This window comes from Drosophila kikkawai, chromosome X (genome assembly GCF_030179895.1).
Source record: "Drosophila kikkawai strain 14028-0561.14 chromosome X, DkikHiC1v2, whole genome shotgun sequence".
NCBI lineage: Eukaryota > Metazoa > Arthropoda > Insecta > Diptera > Drosophilidae > Drosophila > Drosophila kikkawai.
This window is the reverse complement of record NC_091733.1, coordinates 26,455,659-26,476,496: the sequence shown is the minus strand read 5'-3', so window position 1 is coordinate 26,476,496 and position 20,838 is coordinate 26,455,659. Positions and strand designations below refer to the sequence as shown.

General features: G+C 41.4%; 2 protein-coding genes across 3 annotated transcripts in view; one reads left to right on the top strand and one right to left on the bottom strand.

Moving 5' to 3' along the window:
• Positions 1-22: 22 nt before the first annotated feature.
• Positions 23-19,585, bottom strand: LOC108080364 (uncharacterized). Of its 2 annotated transcripts, none has more exons than XM_017175083.3 (3): positions 19,452-19,585; positions 17,557-17,797; positions 23-1,161 (listed from the first exon to the last, which is right to left on the bottom strand). In XM_017175083.3, exons 2-3 carry the CDS (start codon positions 17,756-17,758, stop codon positions 155-157), a joined length of 1,209 nt encoding a protein of 402 aa, XP_017030572.1. In that variant the 5' UTR covers positions 17,759-17,797; positions 19,452-19,585; the 3' UTR covers positions 23-154. The 2 variants fall into 2 exon arrangements, with proteins under 2 accessions (XP_017030572.1, XP_070144229.1); XM_070288128.1 differs by having other exon boundaries at positions 17,557-17,772.
• LOC108080363 (uncharacterized) overlaps positions 4,540-20,838 on the top strand; it is a 39,246-nt gene continuing 22,947 nt past the window's right edge. Inside the window, exon 1 of the mRNA XM_017175079.3 lies at positions 4,540-4,670. The gene's annotated coding sequence lies outside the window, so the exon portion shown is untranslated. The remainder of the gene's footprint in view (positions 4,671-20,838) is intronic.

The window sequence follows — 20,838 nt, the reverse complement described above, 5'->3', positions numbered from 1 at the left end:
TACGGGTGGTGGCTCTTTTGTGGTGGTGGCTTGCATTCATCTCGAAACAAAATAAATAAATCTAACAGAGGAGACGGAAGTGTGGAAGTGTGGAAGTGGTAGTGGTAGTGGTAGTGGCGATGGATGTGCAGGTGGAACTTCTGGGCTAGCTTACTTAACTGAGGGCCAGCAGTGGCTCCAGCTCTAGCGGATCCTGCGGGTCCTGGGGATCTTGAAACTTGGGTCCCACCACCTTTTTCCTGTACTTCTTCTGCAGCTTGGTCTTGGCCAGCTTGGCCTTGGCCTTGGACGAGCTCTTGCCCGCGGAGGAGGCCTTGGGCCTGGCCTTGGCCTCCAGCTCCTTCTCGCGGTCCAGCAGCTCCAGCTGCTCGAATATATTCTTCGGATGCGGATGCGTGCTCGGGGCCGTGGCGTTCTTTGCCGCATAAACCACCACGAACTGGGAGAAGGCCGAGTCTGCCGGTGTGTTTATGTCAGCGAAATCCCTGAAATTGGCAAACTGTTCCTCCGGATAGGTGTACTTCTGCACAAAGCCCTCAGAGGGACGGCCATGGCCGTTGTTGGCGGCATCGCCGTAGATGTAGTCGCTGTTGTCCTCTGGATGGTAAGGCATCTCCTCCTCCGGATAGAAGGTGCCGCCGCGCAGCACTCCAAAGTCCCCACTGCCCAGAATGCTGGCATCGAAGTTCCTCTGCTGATGCTGCTGCACCGGTTGCTGCTGCTGCTGTTGCTGCTGCGGGGCCAGGAGCGGCAGTGGCAGGGACAGGGGAGTACTCTCCGAGACGGGACCGTGGCCAAAGTAGGGCCTGGAATGACCCAGGGGCGGCGCCTCGTGGTAGAACGGAGGATAGAAGTTCTGGGCCGCTTGCGTGTGCGAATCGGCATCGGATCTGGCCACTAGTGTTCCCGGATTGGGATTAACTATCGGGCGGAACTGCTCCTCGCCCGGGTCCTGGTGCTCCTGCTGCGTGGCCACCTGGAACTGCCTTGGCTGGGCACGGGGCTGGATCCTGGCATGATTCTGGAGCGGCTGCGGCTGCTGCGACTGGAGCTGCGTAGATGGCGGCATGTGGAAGTGCTGCTCGTGGGAACGCAGCACTGTAATCGGGGCAAAGTCATTCGGCTCCATCAGCATGTCGCTGTCCTCCTCCGGGAATTCGGCTGAAAATATACCAAAGATCGAGAGGAGAAATCAGAGATCAGAAATCCGTCAGAGAAATCCACTCGACGAGAGCCTCGAGTGTATCTTGGATACTCGATGGGATGGCTCTGCGCTGCGATGTCTGCTGACATCGAGTGGGTGAAATGTGTTGCCGAACATATGCGTCTCGAGTTCGTCATCGAACAGCACTCGAGCCGACAGGGAACCCCAGACGAAGATGGTACTTCCTCTGGTGAATCCCCCCACAAAGCTCAACTAGGGGAAAAGTAAGAACTCTCAAGAAATACCTAAAGCAATGCCAAGTCGTGTACCAACTCTGGTTTTTGGACTCTCGCTGGACGGCAGTCAAATGTCGTATCGATAAAAGTCGATAATAATGTGAGAGGTTGCCCAAGCAGCTGGCATAAATTCGGTGTGTGCTGTGGCCTATGTTCTAGACCCTCCAACCGATCCCCTCGCAAATACTTATGGTATGAACCCCACCCACAGCCAGGAGCCTTTCATATGATCGTATGAGATTTTTGCTCGTTTCAACACAATTGTTGCTGCCGCCTGTTTTTCGGTTTTTTTTTTTCAGTTTTTCAGTTTTTCCTCTTTGGATTTTTACAGAGTTTTCACTGCGCATGCAATTTCTGGGCCCAACACCCGCTGGTTGTTTTATATTTTTTGTTTTTTTGAGTCAGTTGCCGCGTTGCCCGACTGGCAAATGCCGAACATAATGAGTTTGTTAAGTGTAATTGGGTAGTGTGTCGAGTGTAGACTCGGTTCGTATCGCTCTCGAGGCTCGGAGCTACAAAGCCTTTGTCGATTTCGGGCTCTTGATAGTGAGCCAAGCTGCCAGAAATGGGTCAAACACTCGGCGATATGTCGTGTAAGTATAGATTACTTTATTATTATTTATTATTGGAGTCGACTGTGGGGACTGTGGGTGCACGACTCGGCTAATTTACGAAATTGCAACGATTTGCTGCTGGATAATCGATCACGGCCACAGGACGCCTCCCAGCAGACGAATCGGTGGTTCATCAATCAGAAATGAATTGCCATCGGCATCATGGAAATGAAAATTGAGATGCCAATTCAAATGCAAATCAAAATTCAAATCAAAATCAAAGCAAATGTAGCGTCACGAGCGAACATTGGACTTTCTCCCAAGCCCCTTTTACCCTCTTAAAAGCCCTTATAATCACTTAATTTCTCTCTAAACAAAGTCTTTGTATAATATATTAACAGTTATTACAATTATTTCGTTTTCAATGTGTGTTTTCATGGCTGTAAATTCACACAGGTAACTCCAAATGGGTACAAGTTCAATGGAACAACTTTTGGTTTACAGATGTGTTTACATACGAGTGAATATAACTTTGCTAAGCTGAATTAACTTGTTGAATTGAAGGTGACAATTGCCATTTGCCATTGGCAAAAAGCTAATGGAAATCAATTCCAAATTAATATAGAATTTTTAAGATTTCAAGCAACTTTTCAATCAGTTCAGGGGAATTCGATGCAAAACGAATCTTTTTTCAAAAAATTATTGTGGCGAAACGGCTAAAGTTAGCTTCATAAATTAAATACCATATAATAACACAACATTTGAACAATTTTTGATAATAATAATATTGCAAAATAATCAGGGGTAGAGGAGTTATAGGGAATCTCCCGAGTCACCTCCTAAAAAAGTTGGTTTGCGGTGTACATCCCAACTGTCTAGAGAATCATTCGATCTAGAAAAAATATAACTCATTCGTTAAAGGATAAGTGTCCCGTGTATTCACGTGGCGTTTTCATTTTTACAAATTTTCCCCGAATTTTAATAAAATTTGAAACTTAATTTGAATTTTTCAGGAGGTTTTCATACATTGAACATCAAACGACCTTGGTTCAACTCTGCATAACTTCTTCAATTTTCCTATGATCGTTGTAAAATTTGGACAACATATTCTTAAGAAATTGAGCCTTACTTCATATTTTAATTGGAATGTATCAATTGAATGTAAATATTTTTGAAATATTAACAATGATTTGCTAGAGGTTTCAAGAACCAAAATAAGCAACTGTGTATAGTGGTAGTGAATATAGCGAAATCTGTGAATAAACCAAATTATTCACTACCCACCCAAGCGTCCCAAAATTGTCTAATTAATGTTGTCTTGCTCGCTGCCTTTCCTTGGCTCTGTCTGTGTGTTTGTGTTTGCGAATTATGAAAAAGCTGGAAAGACAAAGGCGCTATTAAAATCGGTGGGCGCAAGAAAAGTGGGCTTAGCCAGCGAAACGCAGAGAAAGAGCTGGCCAAATGGGATAAACAGTTGGTGTAGTATATATGTATGTGTACAAGTGCTCGTAACACGATGACCCTGATGACGATATAACCGTGCTGATGTAGACGTCGATGTTGCCACACGACTCTCCGGTACAATGGGGCGTATGCGTTAAATTGAGCGTGTCGTGCCTGGGCATGGGTGTGTGTTCGAGTGTGTGTTTGAGTGTTTGCTCCTCTTTTTGAGATACCCAGCCACAGCTACAGTCAAGATATTGGGACTAGCTTTCTTAGAAGAGTTGATAATAACATCATTTACTTGGATCCAAGTGCTAAATATTCGTTTTACAATGTATCCTTAAGGATTCCTTGAACTAAGACAAGCATTATGTAGGTATTATTTTGGCCACAACTGTGCGTACCGTGACACCTAGTACTTAAAAAAACAGAAATTGCATACTCCTGCTCAACTGCTCATGTTTCCTCTCTCCTCACCCGGAGCTCATCTTTTATTTCAGTCCCGATTGTGTCCGATTATGTGTGCGATGGTATCTGATTGCAACGTGGGCGTCAGCCGTATAATTAACACATTGTTACTGTATCTGCCGGGCCGTGCCTTGTGCCGTGTGAGTCTGTTGCAATGAGTAATGAGTAATGGGTAATGGGAAGCGTGTCTAAGTGGGCGTTAAATGGCCGCCTCAATGCGTCCATCAGAGATGGCAAAAGATGGGAGTACAATTGATGCTATCGATGTTTACATTGCAACGTTTGATACGTTAAAATTTAAGAAACAAGGCTATAATTTGGGTTTGTTTAAATTTAAAATATATATAATATTTTTAAAATTGGCTGCATGACTTAAAAAATCGATAGTATCGATATTTTGTTTGTAAAAATATCAAAATATCGGTATTTTGCCAGCTCTAGCATCGATCCTCACCAAAAAAATCGATGGTATCGATGTTTTGTCCCTAAAAATATCAAAATATCGATAGTGATAAATATCGTTTTTTACCCAGCTCTAGCGTCCTTCCTCGTCAAATTTGCCAAAACAGAATAAGTGATTTTTGCAACAATTGTAATAAATGCAAGGAAGGATTGAAAGGATTAAAAGGATTGATTCTTTGCCAGATCTAGCATCCATCCTGGTCATGGCAGTCATCATTAGAAACTAAAGAAACTAGGAAAATGCGCTGTAAGTGCACCCAAAAGATGCCAAGTGGGGATCCACAGGGGAGACTCTTCAATCAAGTAAGTTACCATCTAGTTTGGGCCTTTTTAATAGTCAAGTTTTTAGTTATAGATTATGGATAATGGATATGGAATAATCCAGAGATTTCAAAACCCTGCATTTCTCGCTCTCTCCAAGCTCCTATGATCATTCGCACTCACTTGGTTTTCGTTTCATTTCTTATCCACTTTCCCCCATCGCCTTGGGGCACTCCCCGTTTCGCAGTCAACGGGTCTCAGTTGCACCTCACCTAGCCTCCTCCCCTTTCACTCCCGAATCTCGCCCGCTCATTACCCACACGGCATCTCCTCCTGTGGTAGGTAACTCATCAGCAGCGCTATGAAATTTTCCGGCATTTTGTTGGCACTTACAGCAGCGCATGCGTGTAAACACACAGATCAGTTCGTGGGCTGTTTACCTCACCGCCAGAGCCGCCTGAGCCACCTCCTTATCTGTCCATGTCAGAGTCTGGGGTCTCTTTTCTTTCTGCAGTTCATAAATTTTCAAATCAAAACCGGCACAACGTTGCCACTTTCACAACGGGTTGGCTGGCTGCATGGCTTTCGGGTGAGGCATTATAATTAGAGGGGAGTTTTTATATTAATCCTGCCTCTTGGTTGGGTTTCATGGTCAGTTTTGAGGGAACAGCAAGTTCTTCAAAGGAAAATTAACTAGATTAACTTTATTTTCTTACAAATTATTAGTGTAAAAGGTAGTAGTTCGCATAAGAAATCTATCATTCCCGCTGAACAAAGTCGAGTGCTGTGCTGACTATACATAATCTTAAAACACGACTTTTCAGTGGAGATTTTTTATACAGCAATCATTGGTATTTTAGTACCTGGTAAAAGGTGCTGGATTCTCTTACATTAAGACAGTCGTGTGGCTTTATTTATGAGTTCGTTGCAGCAGCAGCAGCCTGCATACACAACTAAATGTTGGCAATTAGCTGCTTTTTATGTTACATTCTAATGACAGTTTTACAGTATATCTATCTGCTCTGCCTGCCTTTTTATTCCCCGACGACTTCTTGTCATGTTTTTCCGCATTGAGGCGAGGCGATGGCAAGGCAACCTTGGAGCCACCACCAACCACTTCATTTGTCTTCATTTGCAATTCGATTGCACTTGACTTGGCCGAAAAGAACCTGGCCAGCACAGCATCAGCATCAGCATCAGCAACATGGCTATAATGATGATGACTCAGCTGTAAGCTTAAGCCGGCCGGCGATGCAAGCGGTCAATGTCAGTTTTTGTTTTGTTTATTTTGATTTTTTCTCGCCATCATTCTGGGCTGAGAAAAATCCAAACGGACGAGTCCGTGGCAAGTCGAGAATCGCATTTCAAGATAAACCACTTGGCCGGGCAAGCACATGCTGCTGCTGCTGCTGCTGCTGCTGCTGCTGCCCATTAATTGTCAATAATAATTGCTGGCAGAGATGCTAACACATGGCTGGCGCGGCAACACGGCGTATGCGCGATGCCATAAATTATTATTACCGCGTTGAGTGGGTGCGCTGTGTGCCTTGTTCATTATGTTGGATGTTAGAATAAGCCCGGGTATATATGTATATATGGTTTCTATGCCATGGTCTGGGACTGCTGCTGGGCTGTGCCTCTCGCAGTGACACCGAAAGCAAACAACCCAAACACAGCCAAATTAATGAAAATTGTACAACAATACACCGCACACAAAACAAATTCAAAACAAAACAAACAAACAAGTAAACTTGACTGCTTGCAACCGCCTCGGTTGGGGCATAATTAAATTTGCATTTTTCTCATCGTGAAAATCCGTCGGTCGAGGTTGCCACCACCACTAGCTATATTTTTGGGATGGGCCACAAGCCACATTAAGTGCGATGAGCAAGAGCACGGGACCCATAATTCATCGAAGATCTACGCCCTTGGCCAAAAATTGGCATATAAACACACAGAAAGAACTGAGGCAAAGCCTTCATGAGGATAACTTTTCGTTACTTTTTGTATATTTGAAGATTTTATATTTCAAATAAAACCAGTTTTCTTCAAACACCTATCCATCATCCAGCGGAGAATGCTCCATTTGCCTTGGAAGTGCCTTTTTCCTATGGCCAATCAGCCAGAAGAGTAAGAGCTTCCGCATCGTTGGAGGAGCTGCGGGTTCAGTAAAACCCAACCCAACATCTGGGGCTTTTGGGGTGAAATATTAATAATAATTTTGTGGCTCTTGAACTTTAAAGTTCAAAGCGAGCGGATGACATTTAACTTGACCGAACAAAGGCAGAAGAATTCTGTTGACATTTGGCCAAAAAACAAAAAAAAAAAAACCCAAGTGAAACAAAAGACTCACCGCACGAACGTGTGCACTCCACAAGGACACACGAAACGGGGCGGGGGTTCTGTGGGTGGGGAGTGGCCTGCAGATGCCAAATGGCAAACGGCAAATGGCAATTTCCAATTCAACTCGGCTGCCAAAACAAATGACATGGAATTAAAATCTTTATAACGTTTAGAATGGCTTTGCTTGGGTTGTAGGTTTGTGGCAGAGATGAGGCTATTGCCTGCTGGCTGTGCCCATAATTGTTTGGCTTTTGATAAATGAGTTCGCTCCGATTTGAATAACGTCGTGCTCTAACTTTAGCATTGGAGTTAATTTCTACACAGACACACGTCGCCTCGGCAATTAGCCATCTTTTAGCCATGAGCCAAGTCAATTTAGTTTCAGTTTCAGCTTTGGTCTTGGTGGAGGTTTCAGTTTCAGTTTCAATTTCAGTTTAGGTTTCAATTTGAGCTACAGTTTCGTGCTCGGCATGCCAACATGACTCTGAGCTATGCATAAACAATTCGATCTTATGAACGCTCCACACACTAGCATAAATCTTCCACTCAACGCTAAGCATTTGCTGTTGATTTATGGGTCTTCGTAGTGCTTGTCTTATAAATAGCATCCATAAAGTGTCGGGCTTCGTACCTCTCTACGCCTTAAAATGTCTCCGGCTACTGCTTTTTTTATTTTATTTACAACAACTTTACTGCTCTGGAAACTCTGATTGAGTTGCCTCCGCCTGGGTCTGGGTTCCAGCGAGATAAATCAAAGCCAAGTCAACACGACAACGAGGGTTTTCCCATCCGGGAAATGTAGTTATTGATATTCAGTTTTGAATTTCAAGAAGAAGTATTTGTTGTGGTTTGCTTTTCAATTAACATCATGTTGCTGGCCATAATTGCATTGTAAATATAATTATAATTTTCAACCAAAACAAATGCTGAGCTGCCTAAACCAAGGTGACCCTTTGAGGTGAGGTGAGACCCCCCAGTCACCACCATTCTTGAGATCTTTAGTTCCAGCTGCTGCCGGTTCTCCTCATTAACCCCTGAGACTACATAAGTGGTGGTGTTATCATTAGGCTGGCTTTGACCCCGGCATTGTCATTGAAGTGATTCATTAAGCTGCAGTTTTACGCCAGACCGAGTTTCGCTTGCTTGTAATTAGAGCCGTTGGCCCCCCCTCCCCGCCACTGACCATAATTTCCGGCTGACATCAGGGCTATTGTCTGGGTTAATGGCTTACAATGCGTCAAGTGTTGTAATGCCTCCCAGCCTCAGGCTGGGAATGGAAATGGGTTTCGTTTTGGGAATGGGTAATGGGAAGTGGAGCATAGCGGAGGCACCTGTTTAACACCATCAACCGTTGGCCTGCGATCTTCGCCTGACATTGGCCCGATCACCCGATCGTTTTTAATTGAACATGACATTTTCCAATAAGCAACAATTACTTAATTCCTGACCTTAGAGGCAGGCTCTGCTCGAGTATGCTTGGCTGTGAAAATGCCATAAATTATTAGCGTGGCAGTACGTACGATCTCCTCGTGGCTCCTCGATGAGCTTCAATGTCAAAACCATGCCGCGGCGAATCACAATGCCAGCAACAGCAACAGCACAAGAAGCCTTAAATGTCAAACATTTGGCTCGTGAATTCTCGGGCCAGAATCTGTGTGTATAGAAATGATTTGTTATACCCTTTCACGAACATCGAAATGCCATCTTGCAGAGAGCACAGGAGGGTACATTAGCTGAGTCAAAATGTTCCTATGCCTGCTAAACCGTTTAACAAGTCCCCAAAGCAAGTCCCTCGATCTGATTGCAGGGTATTGCCTGGCACTTGAGCATTTGATCTCCATTATGTGTATTTGTTACCATTATTAATCTAATGAAACTGCCAGTTAGTCACTCACTCGGCGAGTTGGCTGAGTGGTTGGCCAAGCACAGTTGCAACTCGCTGTTCATGCTAGAGACTCTGGCTTAGTCGCCCAGTTGCAATAATAGCATTTAAATGGCTCTTTTAAATATTATTTATGACTTTGTAAAGTGTGGCCTGACTTGGCTATATAGTCTGTCTGTCTGTCTGTGTGGTGACCCTCGGGGTCTGTTTTCCACACACGTAGCTAAAATAATTGCGGAACGGGGAAAGGAGATTTGTAAATTATGTTGGAACACAGCTCCCCTGCCCTATCGCCACACTCTTCCCATCATTAAGGAGCCTCGTCTTTGTTGTGCCCTCGAACAGAACGAGAAGCTATCGTTCTTCGCTATCCGGAGTCTCGTGATCACATCGCATCATGATCGCTGAGAATGAAGAATGAAGATTGAAGAATTTGTAGAAATAATTATATATAATGCTGGCTGGCCAAGGACGGGCTAGTTAGTTGCGTTTTGTAGCTGAGGCTTTTCGCATTTTCCATCCATTTTGTTCTGACTTTGCTGACTGACTGACTAACTGGCCGACTGATTGAATGACTGACTGACTGAATGACTGACTGACTGCATGCTCCAACGATCATTGTGCAGTGCCTGAGCGCTTCGCTGGGCATCGAATCTTATATGAGTGCCCAGCCATTGTGTTTCTGTTTGCACATAGACATATTTATTCAGACTTATTAACCATTCATGTACTTCTCGCTTGTGCAATGTTCCAAGCTGCGCCTCTAGAGTGGGTGCTGTCACTCGGATTGCAACTCCGCTGGGTGCGGTACCGAGAACCCAACTGACTCTGGGTCTGAGTCTGACTCTGAGTCCGACTTGGCTGAAACCCTACTACAATATCCAGTCGAATCAATCAAAGGTGCTTAGGATAACCTTGCTACAGTTATAGTTTCAGATGATTGGGACAAAATGGGGTTTACATTTCGTTTGATTAGTGATTTAGCTTTCATTATGGGTTTGAATAGCGAACGAGTAGCCAACTTCATACGATATGGCAAAAAAAGAGTGTAAAAGCATAAGTAAAGGACACATTTCCATATATTCTTGCATTAAAACTTCCAAATCCAAATTACACCTACTAGAATCTGGCAGTCTCAGGGGTCAGGGGTCAAATTTAAGTCTATAAAAAGGCTCGTTTTATACTTTAGATAAACAAAATCTGAAAAACTGTAAAATGTAGACAATCTCCGAGCCTTTGAGCCCGCACACCTGCTGTCTCTCCACGCCCTGAGAAATTCAGCGGGTGAAACAATCGCCACTGGGCTTATGGCGACCAAGTAGAAAGGCAAAGGAATCAAAACCGAATCAAAACCGAATCAAAAACACATCACAATAAATTCCAAACAATCAGACAACACACCACACCACACCACACTCCCAGTGTGCAAAATCCCGCAATGATTAACGATGCGGCTTTCCGATTTGATTTGATTTTTTGGCTATTCGATTGGTCTGCTTGCAAACCCTTTCAAAATATTTACTGACAAGGGCGCACGCGCCCTAATAACTCGATATAACCTTTTTTCCTGGCAATTTTTGACGGTCAGCGGCAAGTGAAATGCCAAAATCAAAGGCGAAACCAAAACCTAAGCCAAATTAAATGAAATGGAGTGCTCCAGCGAGAGAGATCATTGCCGCTTCGTACGCTTTGTCTGGCCAAATGGTTAATTAGGTTGCAATTGCACACTTGGCGTATGCGTGATATATCCATGATATCTCATTCGCCCGAGCACATTAGACATAGACATTGAGCGACATACACATTGGGAGCAGAGCACACTGAGTCAGCACAACAACGCAGCACAAGATCGCAGCAAACACGTTTCCAGGCCAAAAGCCCAAACCGGGCAGCATTTTGGCCTGGAACTAGAGACCGTGGCACGTACAGCATGGACAAATGGACAAATGGACAAACGGTCACTGGACATCGGACATCGGACGACGCGTCGTCGCACAGTGTCGAATGTGCAGCAAGCGATTTCGCGCAATCCGTTTTGTTGTCGTCTTTTTGGCCAACAAGGTGAAGGTTAGGTGACAAAAACAAACCAACAGTGAAACTCACAGGGGGGAAATATATATGTATATATATATCTTGGGTTAGATCGATTCCAAATAATCGCTTAAAGAGGCCACAAAAAATTCGTTTTTGTATTTAAATAATTAATAATAATAATTAAAACTTGTACAAAAATTATGGAGAACTTTGTTTTTTCCTGTACAAGAGCCAAATACGTTTAAAAATGAATTCAGAAAGCGCTTAATGCAATAGAGTTTCGGTGTAAATATCAGGCTAGTTCCTTCCCAGCAGACAAAAACGTTCTTTTATGATATTGAAATGGACAAAACGTTCGATTCCGGCTCATAAATGATAATAAAGTTAATCACCAGTTATGGGTTTCGTACCAGAAAATGTTTGATATCCGAATAAGATATCTTTTGCGGGCCTTTTACGACATCATTAACGGGTATAAACCTAAGAATTTGCGATACTTGTCAGCTATTCGTACGTTTACGTGTACGTTTTTGAGCATTTAGCAAAATTAATGCGGAAAATCCTATTTTTTTTTTCGTTTTTAATATTTTTAGCATACATTTTTCGGCTCCACTTCTTTGTCTGCTGGGTTACTCGACACTCGATGTGCCACATACATGCAAATGCCACCTCTTTTGCCATCCAAATGCAGAGCAATTACTTAGTTTTATTAACGTGCCACGTCTGAGGTTTACCTGAAAATACCGACTACTATATCTGATGGCCAATACCTTTTCCGCTTCGACTTTGTCGCTGTGGCATTTAGTGGTAATTTGTTATGCAATTAATCTAATGGTCGAGCAGCTTACAAACGCGGCCAAAGAGACAAGAAATAGCTTTAGGCCAGCTTGGCTCTCAAGTGTCAGCCGAAAAGATCTTAATTTGACTACATTTGGGGCTTAATTTTCGGTGTGGTCTCTCTTGAGAAAGAGTATTATTGATAGGCCTTTCGATTTAAGCCAGAGATTACAAATTAATAATGTAAATAACTCTCGTGTTCATCCTTAGAAACTCCTTTCATAACTCGTACTACCGTTGAGCTCAGATAATCCACCTTGTGATCTTTGATTGTTTCGCTGTAATGTCTACTAAATGGTCTCCCACTTGGGTGATAAACGGCAATCAGCTGTTGCTCTGGCATTGCGTTGTCCCCATTAATAATAATGATGTAGTTTCTGTTGGGCTCTTTTGAAACATTGTAATCAGAGTGGAGCGCACTCGATGCCACCGCCGAGAAACATTAAAACAACACTCGAAGAGACCCCATCTCTGGCATACCCATCTTCCGTCCTGAACCCAAGCCCAAATTAATACCAAAATCGAACCGAGAGACACATCTCAGCCCCGTCCAATTGATGGCTGACAGCTGGCAGTGCAAACAGAGCCGCAAGATGATTGTTGTTTGCCCAATGGTTGGCTCATCCTCCCTCCATCCTCAATCCCGAAACTCCGACTCTGACTCTGACTTTTCGGCAGCTGCGAAACTGATGGCTGATTGATTTTCTGTCCGGAGGAGATCTTGAGCCGGAGGGAGGAGGCGCGACGATTACAACACTCGGCGGCGAGCAATCATTATGGCCATAACGCAATTTGCATTCACCTCTCTGCGTTATTTGGCTGGTTGTTGTCTTTACGGTGTTTTCGACTTTCGGGAAATGGAACTTTGCCGCCATTTGATTTGATTGATTGCAATGGCCAGCGGTGCGTGTCGAAAATGGCCAGCAAAATGCTCAAAATGTCCAATCCAATGATCCAATGATCCAATGGCCCAATGGGCAAACGCACCACCGAGCGAGCAAGCAATTACGTTTGCCTTACGTTATTTTTCATTATTTTCCTTCTCGCGAAAGCCAAAGAAGACATCATTAAGTTCAAATTAGTCGATTGCCCCACCGTTTTGTTGAACAAATTGCGCCAAATATCCGACATAAAGCCAAAACTTGAGCGCTTGTAGCTGCAATCGCAAGTCGCAGATGTTAGGACGAAAGCGAAACACACCGAAACCGCAATTAATCAGCCCGGAGGAAGTGTTTCTTTCGATGAAAGTGAGCAGCCCGAAGTGGAAATACTCTTGGCCACCCGGTAACTGGCTAAACTAACCAGGAAATATAGTAACCAACATGTAGTGGGGGAAAAAAATGCTTAAAAACTAGAAGATTTGAAAACATTGTACATTTTTGACCCTATAAAGTAAATATATTCTTGATTAGCCTTAACAAATTTTCGATATATTTTTAGAAAAAAAATTATCACTTGGGTGTTTTTCAACAGATTTTCATTATTTTTGGTATACAGCCATTTTTTTATATTTTAGAATTTTCGGTTTAATTTTAAGAAAATCGAACGACTATATCTTATAGCTGCCATAGGAACAATCGTGAAATTTAGAGAATAAAAATTATAACTTTGTTGTTTTTCAACGTATTTTCATGTACTTTGAGATATGAGCTTTCTATATTATTTCAGAATTTTCATACAAATTTCATGAAGATCGGACAACTATATCTTATAGCTGCCATAGGAACAATCGTGAAATTTAGAGAAAAAAAATGATAACTTTGTTGTTTTTCAACGTATTTTCATGTACTTTGAGATATGAGCTTTTTATATTATTTCTGAATTTTTATAAAAATTTCATGAAGATCGGACAACTATATCTTATAGCTGCGATAGGAACAATCGTGAAATTTAGGGAATAAAAAGTATAACTTTGTTGTTTTTCAACGTATTTTCATGTACTTTGAGATATGAGCTTTCTATATTATTTCAGAATTTTTATAAAAATTTCATGAAGATCTGACAACTATATCTTATAGCTGCCATAGAAACGATAGGTAAATGTAGAGAAAATGTAAGGATGTCTCTCTTATGGTCATCTATTCAGCAGCCCAGAATCAAAAAACCAAGTCAAGCCTTTAAAATGAAGTCAAAAAACTAAACTTTAACCAAGTAAAGTGCTTATATATTCATGGCGCTTTTATATAAAAACCTCCTCCTGGCCCAGCGTGTCGCACATTTTCATTAATTTATTTAATGTTGCAAAAATAAAATCGATCGATGTTAAAAAATTTCAAATAATAGGAGGCAAAAGGCGCCGACTGTGCGTTGATTTTGATTAATTTGCCCCGCCACTTTCGCCCAATGTGGAGCATTGAATCGGCGATCGATATTAATGAGCTGTGCTAATTATGCACCCACAATCCACACCAGGGAGACTGAAGACCCAAGGGAAATATTATGTAAACGATTTTTGGCTTCTCTGAAGCTAAATTGAACCATCGAGTGTTATCGATCGCCTGGAGATTTGCATAACTCGATGATCTACGATCTCGGTTCAATTTCGCATTTCGAGTTGTCGCTACTGTTTGCCGATGTCATTTGTTTTCCCTGCCCAGCCTCTTGCTCGGCCCGAATTAAATTTGCCCAATTGATTGATGGCGGCATTTCTTTCGGCCTTTATTTAGACTTTGCCTCGATTTGAATTTGAATTTTGCATTGCCCAATAACGAAACGCAAGCGCACAGAGACCGACCCAGAGCCCGAAAATGTGTGTAATTACACTCCGGTCGAGCGGTTCCCATTCAAATATTTCGCCGAATTTAAAGGTTAAGACTCACCATTTAAATTTAACAGCCCCGCTAACACAATGCCCGGCAAACTGACAAAGACAACTCTTGGCTCTAAACGGAGCTTTGGGGCTTTGTTCCAATTTTTATGTACTTAGTTTTGCCAAAGCCTTTGGCCAAAGTTCAAAATGTTAATTGCTGGCGCAAAAAAAAAGGCGAAACGCCTTCATGGTAAATGGGCAACTGAGGAGAAAACCCCCAAAAAATATAAAACGGGCAGGGGGGGGGAATCCCAATTTATGTTTGAAAAAATGTTGATCTTATGACTTTATTCTCTTCCAACTTGGAAGTTATTGGGATTTCTTTTCTGAGGAACTGAAGCTTCTGACCTCCATAATTGTACTTTTGTTTGTTTTCCAAAAAATTAGACAGTGTGTGCTTTTTTTTAATCTTTGAAAGAAAATAAACAATAGAGTAACCTTAAGCAATCAATATGTGGATTGCTTATAAATAAAACAAAAAAACTACTTGTAATTTTTGGGGAACTTTGGAATGTAAATAAATACAAGTGTGGAAACCTTTAATGAGTATTTATTTGGATTACCCAAAATTTAACTAGCAACAACTTGGTCATATATATTACATATATTCTAGCATTACATTTGATTTTTTGCCTTTTTAGTTAACAATTTTATACAGCAATAAGCTGGCTATCCTGCCTTAATCAATTTTCCCCATTTGAATTGATCATATTGAGCCATAAACCCCTCCAACAACAACCCACAACAACGCCCACAGACCACAAAAAAAAAAAAAAAAAAAAAAAAATCATAAAAAACAAAACAAAAATCAAATCAAAATACAAAACCCCAAACAGTGGCAAGCAAATTCAGTAGCCGCGGAGAGAGGGAGAGTCAGAGTCTAGATCTCCGGCTCTTTGAAACTGTCTCGTAAATTGTGCAAATAATAAATCGAATTTTATACACACTCAAGAAATCAGATTTCAAGTGGGGAAATATTAGCTTCCTGTTGGAGAAACGCTAAAGCTAAAAAGTACTATGAATGCTTATAATTTAAAAGAGTTTTCAATAGATTAATAATTAAGAATTTGAAATGAATTCAAAATGTATTTCTACTGGAAACGTTACCCATATTTATTTATTTTTTAATATCACGACTTGCTTCCAAGTTCCAAGTTATTTAACGTTTTGAAAACAGCCAAGTAGATGATTATTATTCAAAATCTTATATAGTATGTTTCCTGACTGCCTGGATCTTTGTGTTTATAAAGTTGCATGCCGCATTGATTTTATGATTTCATGGCTTGAGCTTTGCTTGGCCATTACGGCTTGGCCAAAATGTCTTAAGTATTATGTGTATTTTTGTTCAAGAGGCCTTTTCACTTATTATTATTTCGCGTACTTATTATTTGTGTATATTGTGAGCCGGCGCGCTCGCTCATTAAATTTCATTCATTGTGCAAATGAATGGCAATTGTTGTTCGCTCCGGTTGCATTTAACCGCCTCGTTTCTCGCATTATTATATGTCTGAGAGCTGGCCCAAATTGGGGGCGTCATCATCAGTATGCCGATTGTTCAGATTCAGGCATTATCTGGAAATTGTCACAAGGTAGCTGCTGCTGCTGTTGCTGCTGCGGTTCGTGATGCAATCTGTATCTGTGGTTTTGGGCCCAATGAGCTTGCCAAGAAGATATTGGGACACATTTGCCGAGTCTCGCAATTGATCTTATCTCTCATTTGCGGTCTGTGATCGTCTACTTTAGAACCTGGGAGATGCATGTTCAACGGAAGATGGTTTAAACCAAATAAACATTTAACCAAGACCTGCCCTTGAGTGTTTTAAGCGATCTTACCTTTGCCTAAATACCAAAGGTAATTAGTTTTAATATCATCTAGGTATATTTAGGAATGGATATACTAAGTTTTACAATGGTTTTGCTAAGTTAAAATGATTTCAAAAGAATATTAAGCCAACTAAAAGTTTTTAAACAAAAGTTTATGGTCTAATTCCTAATTTTTGGCTTGGTTAACCCTTTGTTTTGACTTGTTTTGAAACACTGGGGAAATATTTCGGCATATTCCAGCCATTATTTTGACCACAAGTGTCTCGTTTCGAGTTTTATAATTGGTAAATGGTACGGGCAACACGGTGCCTCTCGCTTCGGTGACATAATGACACAGAGAGAGAGAGACTCCCCCCGCCGGGGAAAAGTCGGAAGGTGAAAAGGTGACTGGGAAAAGGCAGATGAACGTAGCGGCCAGATGTAGTAGATGTTTTGCCATAACAAAGGAAAAATAAACTACACGGAAGCCAGAGGAAAATGCGGTCTGTGGGTCTCTTGTATCCCTCCCTTCCCCTTTTCCCGTTGCCTTACCCGATTTTCCATGTATACATATAACTTAGAGGTTCCAGTAATTGCTGAAGATGTCGTAAGAGTGAAGAGATGTCTGGGAAAATGTTTTTGGCTCTTCACATTTGATACTTTAGCTTTGTTTCTACCTTTTTTGTGGTAAAGCTGCCTGTCTTTTTTTCTTTCTTTTACCCATCATTGTGGCTGATTAATTTGTTGGCTTTCTTTACGCCCTTTTGTTATACACGGCTTACTCAACTGTTTGTCTCTGGGCAAATTAGCAACTTGGAGCCTAATTCAAGTGATAGTGAATCTGCAGCAATCGAAACTGAAACTGAAACCCATGACAAAGTGGTGTAATTAGCCAAAATGTGCCAAAGACGCTGATAGAATTAACCTTCATCACATCAGAGAAAAAAACCAAAACGAAAACAAAAACAGCAAGAAAAACATAGTCTCATAGTAAAGTGAAAGCGCTCTGCCACAAATCAAATGCGACTCTGGAGTTGATCCGGAGTCGAGTCGAGTCGAGTCTGGCCATTGGCCGACTGGGTTGATGACTCCAGGCCCCATAATTCTCAGCTGCCAAACAAAAGCGCAGCGAAAAGTTTCACTTTTACAGCTACATAGCTAATTAAGTTGAGCAACGAGAGATACAGATACAGAGATACAGCTCCAGTTCGAACACTTACCATGGTGATGGATCGCTTCCTGATCCGGTGGCTTGGCCAGGGCCACGGAAGCCAGCGAGAGCACGGCAATAAAGCTGCAGACAACCAGGTGGTGGTGGCGGCGGCCACTAAGTGTTAATTCTCTGCTGGTTTCTAATACTTTCGCTGAAGATTTGGTGTTCCAGCAGCTCCTGGTGGAGCTCCTGCTTCTCCGCTCTGTCATTTTTTTGGCGTCTTCTGTGGTGGGTTTTGTGGGGGGATTCTAACAAGATATTAATTTCATTTCACTTTTATTTATACATGTATATCGGATATGCTTTCCGTTAAGCTGGAAAAGCAGCTGCACCAGCTGCAGCAGCAGCAGCAGCAACAGCAGCAGCAACAACAACAACAATTGCGAAGCAGCGACAACTGCAAAGTGAAATTTCACTTTCGGACATTCAAGGGGACTTGACGCTCAGCCTCAGGCTTACTTGCGGATTTTTTGGTTTCGGTTTTGGCTCTTGGCTTGTAAGCCGCCGAGTCCAAGAGCAAGTCAGGTCAACACGGGCATACATACATATGTATATGTGTATATGTGTACTGATACAGGCTTGGGGGGGAGCTCAAGTGAACTGGGGTCACGCACTCCTCCACGGTGCTAAGCACCCTATAAACATGGCGGGTATATGGATAATTTTATAAACCATTAAGAAGAGAGAAATATATATAAATATAGTAATTCTTTTAAATAATTGTAGACAAAAAGATTTTAAAAATATAAACAACTGATCTAAAAAACTTTCATTCAGATATTTAAAATTTTATTTATGGAATCCCCTACCCAGCAGACAAAAACAATAGTTTTGGGGGCTTCAAGCGGACAAAACGTACGATTCAGGCTCATAAACGATAGTAAAGTTAATCATGATCATGGGTTTTGTGGCAGAAGATGCTATAATTTATGGAATCTGAATAAGATTTCGTTTGCGGACCTTTTACGACATCATTATCGTGTATAATCCTGAGAATTTGAGATACTTGTCCGTTATTCGTCCGTTTGCGCCTTCGTTTTTGAGCATTTAGCGAAACTAAAGCGGAAAATCTGATACTTTGTCTATATTTAATATTTTTAGCAGACATTTTTCTGCTCTCTGTCTGCTGGGTACTAGTCTAGCCCTACTTTTAAGTTTAATTTTAAGCTAGTAACAAAAATGAAATCAAATAAAATCGTATAACAAAGAGCATAGGCACTTCCATCTTTGCATCTTGCCACCAAAAATAGTTGTAACTTGTGTTGAAGTTGTTGCCAAAAATGTTGTTGTTGCTGCTGCTTGTGGTGCAGGGGCTATTGTTATTATGACTGTCATCTTATCGGCTTCGCATAAAAGTCATAAAAATAAAATTTATTTTGTTAGCTACAAGCTAACTAAACAGGCAGCAGCAGCAGCAGCGGCAACAGCTGCTTTTGTGCCACATGCAACGCAGCAAAAAAAAGACTTTCGCAACAGTTTTATTTGGCCAGTTTTCTAGTTTTGTTTGTTGTTTTCGTTTTAGTTTTCGATTTCGATTTCATTATTATTATTATTGTTGTTGTTGTTGTTGTTGTTGTTGTAGCAGGAAACTATTAGCGCGGAACCGCTGCCACACACACACACACACACACTCACAGAAATCAAATGCAAACATTATTTCAATTCGGTTATTTTTTTTTTTTGTAATTAATTTGCATTTCGTTAGAGTTTCGAGTAGTAATTATTTCAAGCACTTGTGTGTGTTTCTTTTCCTTTTATTGCTTAGTTTCTAAATGCGGAAATGGCGGGCCATCCACATTGAGCACTTGAAAAAAAAGAAGTGTGAAAAAAAAAGCAGTTCGAACGCGCCAGGAGGACATTGGTTATTTTGTATATATTTGGTTTATGTTAACACTGGCTTACGGGGCGTATTAATAATTTGGTAATGATTGTGGAAACGGGGAAGGAGAGTCGGAGTCGGCGGCAAAACGCACGTTCAAATCGCGCTTAAAGTCTCGGCTTAAATCGCGACGTGTGACGAGCGCTCCCAACGAACGCCATCAACGGTCTGAGCCTCGCGCAGGCGCTGTTGTTAACTTTAAAGCCCGATATTCCCATATTGCAGCCACAACCAGCCAGAGAAATAGAGAAGCAGAGAGTCAAAAACTGTGTTTATACGTGGCCAAGTCCACAAACTAGAAAACTTTAAATTTAAGTTTAAATTTAAGTAAAGTTGGAAGAGTAAAAGACTCTTGCCTGGCGATGCTAACCAAGAATAATTGGATTTTTATCATGAAACAACTATCTTACTGTTTTAAAAATTATAAGAAATTCATGTTCGTTAATTTGGTTTCACGAATTCAACAATTCGTATATTCTCCATAGCAGAGACTTGGACAAAGAGAGCTTTGAGCTGTGAGCTTTTCTCGTTTGGTTTTCATGAATGGAGGAGCTCTTGTGCTGCGATCAGCTGCTCGTTTCTCGCCTTTCGGTGCGTGTGCCCCATAAAAACCTGTAAATGTTGTACAACTGTTTTTGTGGCTGCCGCTTAGCTCTTCGGCAGTAGTAGCTCCAGCCTCCGCTGTGAGTGAGACATCGAAGAGTGTCGATTGCAGGGAGATGGTTAGGGGTATAATAGGTAAAGGTACTAAGAAATAGCACCATTTAATTCAGCACCCAGATTTGTTAAACATATAAAAACTAACTTATAACAGCTTTCCGAATTTAAATTAATTACATTTTGTAGTTAAAAATTTTTATGTGATTTTTAATAGCCTTGCAGGGTATTAATAATTTCAGTCAGAAGCCACTAAAGCAGGGAAGGAGTCATTTCCGACCCTATAAATCATATATATTCTTGATCAGCATCAACAGGCGAACCTTTCTAGCAATGTCCGGAAGAAAGCAAATTTTTTTATTTTTTTTTTTAAATTTTATAAGGGGTTACATCATTAAAATTCTCAAAAATCCTCCAAAAATTTGATTTTATTTAATTTTAAATGCAGTATGCAGATTTTTAAACATAGAGAAATCTAGCATAAAACAGTTTTCGAAAGTCAATTTGCTGCTTTTTTGACTGAGCTATGATATTTTTAAGCTTTGATTTTCACACAAAATTATCATAAACAAATATTTAAAGAATTTAAATATTTTGGGTCTTCTCGAAGGGTTTTATGATTTTATTTGGTGAAGAAGTCATTTCCGACCCTATAAATCATATATATTCTTGATCAGCATTAACAGGCGAATCATTTAAGCTATGTCGGGGGAACAACAATTTTTTAATTCATTTTTCAACATTTTACAAGGG